The 12,704-nt window shown below is 37.1% G+C and overlaps 1 protein-coding gene across 1 annotated transcript in view; it reads left to right on the plus strand.

Annotated features, from left to right (window-relative positions):
* ATP8A2 (ATPase phospholipid transporting 8A2) overlaps nt 1–12,704 on the plus strand; it is a 334,998-nt gene that overhangs the window by 27,321 nt on the left and 294,973 nt on the right. The window contains exons 2-3 of the mRNA XM_072400709.1: nt 5,897–5,996; nt 8,566–8,664. Coding sequence (XP_072256810.1) covers nt 5,897–5,996; nt 8,566–8,664 — 199 coding nt within the window. The remainder of the gene's footprint in view (nt 1–5,896; nt 5,997–8,565; nt 8,665–12,704) is intronic.

The raw sequence follows: 12,704 nt of genomic DNA on the forward strand, positions 1-12,704 counted from the left end.
TCATCCACATGTCTTTTGGCAACTCCAAAGGGATTTAATCCAAGTTAGCAATGTCTTTCTTCCTGTGACTTTTCCATATATGTAAAGGGCGCTTAGTGTTCTGCTGTAAATCATACTGAATGATAAATTATTCACCTTCATTTCCAGAAGAGCTATGCAACATTTCAAAGTTTTATTGTTAAATTTAGACTTCCTTCTTCTGATTTTATAATACCCAGATGCTTAGTTGACATTGATTTAAAACCTTAAGCTGTACACATTCAAGAATAGGCTAATAATATGCATCATGTAGGTGTACATTAGTTTTAAGGAGAGATGCACTATAAAATACAAAATCCTAGAACAACCACCCACCCCATGCTTAGTCCTAACAAAATTTAAATATATGCTGCCTAATTTTCTCTATGAGAAAGTTGGTCCTCCTAATTTAGCAGATATTTCTGTGAAACACATTAAGGATTTTATGGAGTATTGGAGCCTTTGGGTTATGCCATTTGCAAATATAGAAGTAATATGTATAGATAGAGGGGTTATACAGAACGGTATTGCAATCACAATTTATTTTCGGTGTTTATTCACATTGTGTGCATGGAGGTGTGAACTTCTTATAAAATTATTTTCATATTTAAATGTCCATGTGAAAATCGTTGATGCCTAAAAAGTCCTATATACCCCTTTCCCATAGTACAGTTAGGCAATGTGCATCATCATCATCATCATCATCATTATCAGTATAGTAGATTGTGCATAGGCATTGAAGGATCAGTTTTATTTTGCTTAAAATTTAAATATACTCACATGATTAAGGGGAATCTCAGTCTTATATATCCTTTGGAAAATGAGCAGCTTAATCTCTAGTGGCTCAATGTGTCTCAAGAATAGGTTCAATATACTGTATTGCCAATGTATGGTATTTCCTGGGATCTGTATTTTAAATTTAGCCTATTTTGTAAAAGAAATCATACCACTTTATTACTTTTACTGTATCATCTAACAGTACTTTTGCATAAAATCTGTTGACATCCAGGGATTTCTAAAGGATGTATGACATCAGAGACGGGGTCCTAAAACGTTTACAGCATCCTGTATGCATAGATACTGTTTAATGTGATGGCAAAAGATTAAAAAGGTCACTTTAAATGACAGATATTTTTGTGGAGTTTTTCCTTAGAATGAGATGCGAAAGGAAACGTAACCCTTTCATGACCAGATGTATTTGATGCTTTAATGCCCAAGCCAAACTGAGCAGCATCAGAATCTATTGATTGACTTTTTTTTAATTATTGTTAAATAAATTGCCCATTTTTATTAAGAGTTTTAATAAAATAATAAATGTTGTTACAATAGTAAGTAATAATGATTTTATGTGGTTTAAAAAATTACCTGTTTATATTACGGTTTTCCTTGAAATGAATTGGCAAACATGACTAGGAATGAATGGTTCATTGGGAATCAATATGAAAGGTTCTGGGTCATTAAAGCAAGATAAACACTATAACCAGCACTGTGTTATAAGACAGTACTTTACAGATTTGGGGCAGGAACCAGAGCAAGATTTATGTATTCTGTATGTGCAGAATATGGGTCAACCTTCAGCCTATAGCTATAACTATTTATAAGTATCATTCATTTTCATACAGTAGAAGCAGTTATGGTGAGACCATAATAATGAAATAAAAACTGGAGCTGCTAGTGTGAATGGTAAAGTGATGCCAAGGATTTCCAAGGATGTGGAAAAAGTGATGCCAAGGATGTAAGCATTCTTGGATCAATCTGTCTTTTGAAGGTTGAGTGACACAAAACTCATAGGAGATGTTTCCATCTAGTTGTGTTAGAGAGCTTTGCACCAACCACTATGCTAAAAAGAGACACAGTAAGTTTTATTTTATTTTTGACCCCTTAACAGATCACCTGTGGCACAAAGTTTAAGTATGATGAAGTTGAAGTAATAAGCTGAAGTTCATTCTGCTTATATTTTCTCCATTAACAAGCTAAAAACATTTTTATTTAAACTTTCCTGTTTTTAATATGTACCTTATTTAGGACCCAGCAATGTCATCACTGGGTCTTTGCTTTTCTGTGCAATGCAGGCAGATCTGACTGGTGCTGTACATTGTGTGCTGAAAGCATCTCAACACCTTGCCATAGCGCTTCTATCTAGTGTCGTCAGCCCTGATGCATGGTGCCTAAAAGAAATAGTGTAGGTTGGGATCTGATGTACACATTGGGCCTGATTTATTAAAGCTTTCCAAGGCTCGAGAGGATATACTTTTATCAGTGAAACTCTGTTATCCAGCAAACCTGGAATGAATATCTAAAGCTGCGTACACACTTCCAATTTTTATCGTTGGAAATGAACGACGAACGAACAACGAACGATCGATTGGGCAAAAATTGTTCGTAAAAAAAGTAACCAACGACGCCGACGAACGAGGATAGTCGTTGGAAATGAACGACCGGACCCGCGGATCGGATTGGACGACGATCGTTGACCATCTATCGTGTGTACGGTCGTTCATTGATCGTCCATGGTCTGAGCATGCGTGGTGAACGAACGTTCGCTCACTTCCTGTGGTGCACGTCACTTCCTGTATCGTTCAAACGATCGCATCTATCGTGTGTACAATATCTGCGAACGATCGTGTCGTTATCTGTATGTACAGGATTGGTGCTATACGATCGTTCGCAGATATCGTGCAGGATCGTTCGTCGTTCGTTTACCAACGATAATAATTGGAAGTGTGTACGTAGCTTTAGTAATTTGCTCCTGGACCAGATCCATTTCAGATCTTTTGGGTCACCCAGCTTCACTGATAAAAGTGTATGCTTTTATGCCCATAGGGAGGATCACCCCTGCTTTATGATGGGGGTCTTGTTTTGTAGGTAAATGGACTGTGGTACTTGTGTGCCATATTCTGATTAGGATCACGCTTTTTAACCATCCAACTGTAAAATGCCCTCCTACAATGTTCCCATATGCACAGTTTGTATTAGTGTGCATTCATGGGTCCTTTGTTCTTGGGTTCTTGTTTGGAAGCATAACGTTACCCTCGTAACACTCCACTGAAAGTATTCAGAACCCAGGTTGTGTGATAATGTCCCCCTGGGTCCAGTGGCCAGGGCTTAGAGGAGTTGAATAATGCCCGATTTAATGTACAGCACTACTTAAAATGTTGGTGCTATATAAATACTGTTTATTAATAATAATAATAATAATAATAATAATATAATAATAATAACCTGGAAGACTGGTAACATCCAGTGATACAGAAAATTGTGCATGTAACAGTGCCAGAAAAAAGTACTCTATTGCAGCAAAAGTTTCTTTTGTTCTTTTAAGGTATTCTGGCTTTCATATTTTTAAAATGGGATTCAGTTGTAATGAACAGGATGCAGACAGATTTTTTCTACAGAATGCCTAATTTTATGAATTTGGCTCCTTATGTTGTTATCCTCTACTATCAGTAATTTACACAATACAGCACAGCACAGACATTGTGCTGTACCTGTATAATTTATCCTGATTATTGCACTGTGACTCAATGTTTTCGGTTATTCAACACAAACCAGTGCCTTCCTCACACACAGTGGGCATTTAGGAATGCATCATATAATAATTTTCCATGACCATAACTACTTTTATCTTTGCAAAAGCAATCATAAACAGTTACTTACAGGAAGTAAATGCTGGAGATCATTTGTGATTCTCCAGTCTCTATCCAGCAGAGTGGAGAAAGCCATTGATGTAAATGTCCTAATACACCCTGACAAATATGGAATTGTGAGAGATTGCCCTTGCTATACCTTTTCAGACCATGAGGCATTTCACCATCAATCTAACTGAGCAATTTTTTTGTGTCCGTGTAAACTAAACCTTGATGGGTCACTGATCTGCAATTAGGATGCAAGTCCAAGCGTTGTTACTTCATTGGCTGTACAGGTAGTCCTCAGGTTACATACGAGATAGGGACTGTAGGTTTGTTCTTAAGTTGAATTTGTATTTAAGTCAGAACAGGTACATAATTTTAATAAATGCAATTAGGACAGATGTTTGTCTCAACATATTATCAGGCAGTGAGGTGTCAGTTACTGTATAAAATCCTCAGTTAATCACAAATAAAGAAAAAAAACGTTATGGAGCTTAGACATTCATTACCTTCTGGAGCAAGCTCTGCTTTGATATGCAAAAAGAAACAACTTCAGAGTTTGTCTTGGTCATTAAAGAGTTACAATAGGCTGCAGAAGAGCTCACTCCTAAGATCACCCAGCTCCTGCACAGGAGCGAGCAGGGAAGCCCCCTTTGTATCTAGGAGTCGTCCATATGTCGGATATCCTTAACCCGGGCACTACCTGTATATTGGTCTTGGTCAGTGACTCAACAAATAATAATGCAAGAATGAGAACAGCAGACCAATAGACAGCAACTAAATGCCAGATCATTAGATTCAGTATTGATATCTTGACAGGTTCCATTTAAGTAAATAATAAACGAGTATAGTAAAGGATAGTAATTGTTTTTCATTGTATTCACTGGGCATCAGCATGTCTAGAATGTACTTACTAATGATAAAAAAAATGTAAAACTGCAAAATTCTATAAATATTAGTAAAGACAACTAAATATGTGTCTCTGGTTAGCAATGTGTTAATAAAGCTCTACTAAACCCCAGATCAAATCAAACTCAACTAAATTACATATGTGCTAGGGTGACAGTGCTCACTCACCGTACTGGAGGAACAGTGTTGTTTCCCTAGGACAGTGCTTTAGGACTAAACACCTTTCTATTGCAGTCCCATACCAAAGGAGTAAGTGTTTTGTAGTTGCAAAAACTTTAAGACTATTGATTCTTGACAACTTTTGACAATTTAGTTCTATCGTCTTTAGTTATCCTAAAATTATCTCTACTCAAAAACATTTTGCAGTGCTTTAGGGGGAATCCTGTGTTTGGGACTGTCTGAAACTGTGAGTATATGCATCAGTTTCTGTTGGATGCTAATGCTAAGGGCCTATATACATTGGAGGCGTTGAGTAATCGTAATTACAGCCTGAAGTGTTTAGAATTTCGGCACATGTCTATGATCATTAACACTTGCATCCCTCATGAACAAGATCTGTCTTTAATGCTTGTTGGTAGCGCCAACATGGGAGTATTTATATGACTTGCTATACAAAAATGGTGGCAACAAATGTATAAACATAAAACATATGACTCATATGATATGGGTTTAAATGAAAGGTGTGAGTCTTAACTAACCATTAACATAAGCATTTCCCAGAACATCTTCCCATACAATGTACTGTCTTAAAGGGGCTTGGCTAGTCTATTGCATGACTTCCGCAGAATGAAAAATATCCATCAGGGATCTTTATTATTTTTGGAAGTGTAAGTACTATTCCTTACTATTATGAATATAGAATTAGAGAACTGTTAGATGTGCAAGAACAACCCAATGAGGTGAAGGCAGCAAATCTGACCACTTTTCATAAAGTCCCAAATGAAGCTTGATAAGTTTATGATAGTGGGGAGGTTGGGGTAAGCAGTACAGGCAGAGGTTGAAAGAACTATGGGGTGGCTCAGGAGTACACAGATACCCATCTACTTGAGAAGTAGAGTGACTGCTTCCACTCAGATTGGATATCTGTCTTCTTATGTCTATTATTATTATTATTATTATTATTAGTATTATTTGACAGATACCAGACAGTTGTACTTGTGGTTTCTCTGGGGAGGCTGAGATAGAGAGGAACTAGCACCTTTGTCTTTTCATTATCAAATTATTGAAAAAGGCATTCAGCATATCAGCAAGTAATAAGTACAGCCATAAATGTATAATGAAGCTGATGTTTTGTTTTCGTTGTGGAAAAGCCAATTAAGCATTGTCTCGTCTTCCTACAGTACAGCCAAGTACAGCGTGGTAACGTTCCTACCTCGATTTCTCTATGAGCAGATCAGAAGAGCTGCCAATGCTTTCTTCCTCTTCATTGCCTTATTACAGGTAAAATCTCTCATTTACACACAACTTAACACATTTATTTACACTATCCACACTCACAATGTATGACTGTATTAGATTCAAGAGTGGCTTTCAATGGTCGAGCTGGTAGAAAAGTGTGCATGAGCAATTACCAGTCTTTCACTTTTTTAAATAGGAAATCTTTCATCTGTAAACCAAATTTAGTATATTTTGTTTGGAATTTAAACTGATAGATTTACAAAAGTTCATAACTAGTAGTAGAGCTTCCTGTATGATATTATATATGTTACCAGACAATATGATAATTTGGGCAGCATCTCTTTCTACATAAATATTGATAAATCTGAAATAGAACCTAACTGTTACGATAGGTCAAAGGCTAAACTTTGGACAAACAGCTCAATACACAAACTTAATACATACAGTATAAGCTAGATGTACACTAATGTTATGCCAAAAAGGGTTTCAACCCTTCCCTGATATTTAAAAATAAAAAAAGAGCACTTTGGCTATAGATAGAGGAGGACTGGGAACTTTTGGGTTGGGGGAAACACAACCAACTTGATCTTCAAACTCACTATTTCACATCTACTAGCATCATCTTTTTTGAAGATGCTGTAGGATAGCTCTCATCGTACATGACATCTCAGCACCACAAATGAAGATGCTAGAGACTTACCTGAATGGTAGCGGGAGACTGTATAATCCACTGCAAGTGTTGCTGCCTGCACGTTGTGCCCTGATCAATGTCAGAAGGTTAGGAGTCTCCCTCTGGGCCATCAGTCCTACATATCCTATTAGGTCTGTGCCTGGAAAACTGTCATTCCAAGCTATAGACATATTTAAATAACTTCCATTTTCACCATTTACTAATTTAATCCTAATTTTTCATCTGCAAATTCTGCCTAAATAAGAATGTAAAGTCCAGTAAGCTTGAGATTTTATCTGTGTTGCCCAAAACACTCCATATTATAACCTGGTCATACAATCTTTCTCCTCTTCCAAGTACAAGTCTGCTTGAGGGCATTTATGATAAGAGATCTCACCATTACTCATATATTTCATAAGTATTTTGTGTAGGCAAAGTAGCTTAAACATTAATTAGGTTTATTTCCGTTCTCAAGATATTCAATAAACAGTCAAGCTTGTACATAGCTCTATTAAATGTGATTTCCTATTGTTTTGTATTTGCATACTGACTATCACTAAAATGCTGGGTGTTGCTTTAATGCAAATCCTAATACAAATCTCAGCACATAATTGCTCATTGCAGAAAAATTTGTAACAGTATTAAAGCTAAGACTTCCCAGAAAAGATCTGGATATGTTGGTGTAACTGCACTAAATTTGAATAGACAGCCTTTGCTAGCCTTTTCCAATATTTTTACCCCACAGGAACCCTTGAAATAATTTTTAGGTCCCAGGTAACCCCTTCTAAAACTAGGTAATTGGAAATTGAAGTGATTGAAGAAATGCTTTTACATTGGTGGTCATTGGGACAAATGCCACTGCTTAACATGCTAGTCAGAATACTATCCCTACATGCAGCTAAAACAATCATTGGTATGTAGGTCAAACGCAAGTTAAGAACCTACTAGCAGGAAGAACTCTGGTTGATAAAGGCTAAGTGAAGCCTCTCTCTCCAAAACAGAAAACCCAGAAAACATGCTGTTACCACTAGGGCACTTGACTTTGGCAATTCTCTTCCTGGCAACCAAATAAAGTAGAGGGGATGAAGCCTTGCTATCCATGAGCTTGATATATTTGCCTTTATTTACTGTATGCTCATCTTTCCTTGATGAAGTGGACTGTGTATCAAGAAATGTGGGTGTATATTTTTTTATGGGTGTAGATCGATTTGACTTGATTATGAAAAGTGGAAAGTGGCCTCACCTTGGCTCAACCACTGTGCCTAAAAGCATGATCCGTCGTACTTTGGCCAGGGCGGATCCCTCCGCCTGTAGAGACAGACAAGCTGCGAGCAGGACAGCAGCCTCGGCCATGCTGCCTGCTACTGTGGCTGGGAACCCCAGGGACACCGCGGGCTCGCAGGGCGGGTAAGTTCCTTACACCTGGCAACCAAATAAAGTAGAGGGGATGAAGCCTTGCTATCCATAAGCTTGATATATTTGCCTTTATTTACTGTATGCTCATCTTTCCTTGATGAAGTGGACTGTGTACCAAGAAAAGTGGGTGTATATTTTTTTTATGGGTGTAGATCGATTTGACTTGATTATGAAAAGTGGAAAGTGGCCTCACCTTGGCTCAACCACTGTGCCTAAAAGCATGATCCGTCTAAGCTTTGGTTTCTACTGCTAGTCACAATTATTCCACATTCTGGAGTAAAATTCTTCAAATAATCCTATGAAGAAAGCTCTAGAGGAACAGTGGGCTCTTCCAAAGGTTCCATATTTTTCATCTGGGGCTTCAGACTTCTGTAAAGGGCTACCTAGAGATCACATCCTGTCTTATTTTACTCAAGAGTCTAAAAGAATGATTCTGACTTGAGTTTCCATTTAGGTGTCTTCAAAATTGTTTTTTAAATTATATTCCTCATTGATGTTTAAAGGAAAATGTTTTTGTTTTTTTAGCAAATACCAGACGTGTCTCCAACAGGAAGATACACTACTTTGGTGCCCTTAATCTTCATCCTTACTGTGGCTGGTATCAAGGAATTAATAGAAGACTACGTAAGTTGTGTCAAATTTTCTTTCCATACTTCTCATATTTTAGATTATAAAAAATGCTTTCAATTGAGACATTAAAAAGTTTTGGATGCCCCTAAAAACTTCCCCAAAACTTCTAGAAGTGTGCAGTAGAGCCATAAATGGGTAGAAAACAAATCCGTACAGCTCTTTATGTATTTATTGGTTTTAGTCAACAGAGAACAGAGAGACAGATCATGAGCTTCAGTCACAAATCCCTCCTTTGGCTGCTGTTGCAGAATAAAACCTGACCACTTGATAATTATGCATCTCTATAGAGTGAAATCTGTTTCATCTTCAGTGATAAATCTGTCTCAAGCTGGCCATACACTACTGTATGTGATATTGACAGGTCATTGACAGATCAGATTGGTAACATTTCCAAGTTTAGATCCAAGCAGTCAGCAGCACATGTTGGAAGTTATGATCCCCTGCCCAACAAGTAAATCAAAGTTCCAGCAGAAGTCTCTTTCCTACTCTACCAGAACTTTGATTCAATTTGATCTGGGGATCCCTCGTATCACTCGTTTTGCAACTTTTTTTTGTTTTGTCCTATAACAGGTCCCATAACATCTTGGTTTATACATGAGTATATGCAGTTGTTAAAACCCATGTTAGGATTTTTTTTGCCACCCCTGGTTTATTTGAGACATATTCTTTTACCTCCTGTATTGTAGACACATAAAGTAAAAGGAAATCTTTCCAAACTCAGTTACCACTTGGTATCTGTCACCATAACAGTCATCCCCATTGGATGATTTTCATTTTATTTAAGTTCTTGTAACAACACAAAAGGTTTTACTTTTCCGCATTATTAGTCTTTATGTTCACTTGGTAATATGCTACTTTTAGGTTTAGGTTTTTAAAGTCATTTGGTGCAAGCAAAGTGGTTGTATATTCTTTTGTGGCTTCAGGGTAATTTATTTAAAGTTTTTTGTGGCCAAACGCCAGTTCAGTGAAGATTGTTGTTGTCACTAAATTAAACATTTTTTGACTTCCCGAAATGGCTATTAACATTCATAGCCAGTCCTCATTCAGTAAATTAGTAATTTGTGTTTAAATGGGTCCTAATTTGTTATGCAGGCACCTGAGGATGTTGTTGTTTAGTGTTATTTATGGTAAGACAACAATATTGCCACAGCTGCAGGTGCAGTAATCTGGTAATTAGATTTCTGATTTGCCAAAAGCTTTTTCACATGATGCTCCTGTGTGTCTCAATGGGAGGCAGCACTTAACAGGATTAATTTGTAGATCATTTTACCTCCATCAGTCATTAAACTGAAAATTCTAACCCTTTACCTAATGCATGTCCAGGAGCAGACTTTGTTTCAAAATGATGTACAGACAAAAAGTCTTCTATTTGGCAGATAATATGAGACTTGGCCACAATATCTAGCAGTGAATAATGGAAACTTCTACTGAAGCATGGAGCTACTGTTCATTCAAGTCTATTGAATTGAACAAATAGGAAAAAAAATAAATTAACACAAACCTGCACATTCTATACCCTATACTTACAGTTGATGCAGATGAAGGCAAAAACACCTTTTAAAGCACAGTCCAAAATTTTTCCTGGTCCCCTAAGACAATGAGATATTCCTTGGATCAAAACTCTGGTGTTATTACTCATAAATAATAATTGCCAGTTATATTTTGTATTTATAGGAATGGTTCCAGCTATTTTGTCTACTGAGCTGGCTAGTCTGTTCCAGACTTTTTCTGCCCTTACTGTAAAAGTCTTACACTTCCTTTTGTCCACTTGCCCTTTGAAAGAACAGCATAATTTATTTCCTAAGAAGCAGGTAAAATATGTAAAATACATGGAGACAAGGTCTCAGCTTTCTGTATACCTAATGGTTCATATATACTAAATATCTGTAAATGTACACTGTAGGTAGTAAGACCTATGTGGACTAGCTTCATGATAGGAGTGTGTTTGTTTTTTTGCAAATATGGCATGTTAAGTCATTTTCAGCTTTCTATATACTTAGATGTATTGATCGTACACTGACATTTAAAAAACTGGCACACACACAGGAGACCCGATCTAGCACAGAGTAAGCATACAGTGTCATGTGGCAGTGAGAACCTCCTTTGACCATTATATGTTGCAACATAGGGCAACTGTGCACTATGGAATTGGTCATATAACCTGTAACCAATCCACTTTTCTTCTTCCTTCTTGTTCTAATATTCCTAAAGCAGCAAATAAGTGCTTAGAAACACACTGAATGATTTAAAGCCTTGGGTGACCCGCTTTTTGTTGCTCTGTGTTTGATCTGTACTCTAAACTACAATTCAACTGTATTGTTTTTGTTTTGGGACTCCACTTGGTGTTCTGTGAGGTCTGTTAACATTTTTAAATAAAAGTATAGTTTTTTTATTATAGTTGTTGATTTTGGTGCCCTGAAAGTCATATCTTATATGCTCATGTTTCAATATAAATTAACTCTTTGTAAAGTGTGTTTGTAGTACTTGCCCATTACATCAATATAACTAAGGATGTGGTGATCCGTAATGCAGGAGGGCATGCATAAGGAAAATATAGGTGAGCAGAGGTAGGAGATAGGGACCCCTCTGCATACCTAAGGGGAATTTACAGCTGAAAAAAGTAAATGAATGTGGCATTTAATTTATTGTTCCTTTTGCGGACTATATGGCATCCACGTACAAGCCTTTTCTCTTATTTTCCGTGTGGTTACTAGGAAAAGATCAGCATGATGTGTCCTTGTCCTTGGTAATTTCATGCAAAACGCAAGCATCCTGCAGCTTAATTTCTGAGATTTAAATAAGATTCAACATAATCCTCCTGCACCCTTTGCATAAAAACAGAGATTCTTGCTTTGTATAATTTTCAATACAAGTTCAAGGTGGCTTTATGAATCAAAGTTACCCCTTCTGGTCACTTTCTTTCCTACTGGAAAAAGCCAAACATTTGCTTACTGGAAAGGATGTGACAACTAATTTCAAATACTTTTTTAAGAAATCTATTCCAGGTTTGATGGATCACCCAGGTTCACCTATAATAGGCTATCTTCTCCTGTCTTGGAGAACTGTAAAAAATCAGGCATATGGTGACAATATAGGGCCAACAAAAGCAGTTGGAGAAGAGCTACAGACCAGGTGTGGTAACTGTCCTCCACATTGCAATAGAAATGGAGAGGTGTCTTTGCTCAAACCCAAATAGCTTGTATATACAGTATATAACTATGCCTGGGATCTGTCCCTGTGACTGGCTTTTGCATCTGACTTCCCAGTCTCCAGGTTGCTGTCTTTCTTCATCCCTTTTAATCAATAATTTTAGGTTGAGACCCCCTCCATCCTGGCTTTAACCCCTGTAAATAACCTATGAGTTGGTACAGGATTGTGGATTTGATAAAACTTTTTATATTACCTTACTGTGATACTTTGCAGACCAACAAGTGTTGTGGGCATGCAATGGTCCTTTTTGTCAAGGCAACAAACAAAACAGGACAGGACTGTTGCCTTGAAAACTGGGGCTTTTGCACATCTACAATAGTGTGTTGGTCTGCAAGGAATCAGAGGAAAAGAATATTCTGAGAACTTTAAAAGTGGATATTTCTTCTAACAACTTTTAACAGTAGAAAAAATTCTAGTGAAGGACAGCAGACGGTTTTCTGGAGCAAAGGCCAACAACCTAATCAATAAAATAAATATACAAAGCAGATAATAAAGTAGGCAACCATATTTGTGAATTATGAGTGCAGGCAATGCTTCCTGCTCATTTATATTGCCCAGCAGTGCTTCACTCTCTGCATTTAGTGCCAAAGTCTTCTTTGACCTAACTGATCTGCCTGTTCTTGCAATCACTACACTTTCTCTGCCCAGAAGAAAAAAGGATCAACAATTTTGAAAAGTGCATTATAGCATTTAAAAGCTATGTACACAGATGAAATGCATACATAAGGGATGCCAAAAGATTTGTACCTCTGTTGATCCAGTCCTTCCTGTGATACAGTTAAAGTGGACCTAAACTCTAACATCAGACATTAGACATAAGATAT

This window comes from Pyxicephalus adspersus, chromosome 1 (assembly GCF_032062135.1).
Source record: "Pyxicephalus adspersus chromosome 1, UCB_Pads_2.0, whole genome shotgun sequence".
In the NCBI taxonomy this organism is placed as follows: domain Eukaryota; kingdom Metazoa; phylum Chordata; class Amphibia; order Anura; family Pyxicephalidae; genus Pyxicephalus; species Pyxicephalus adspersus.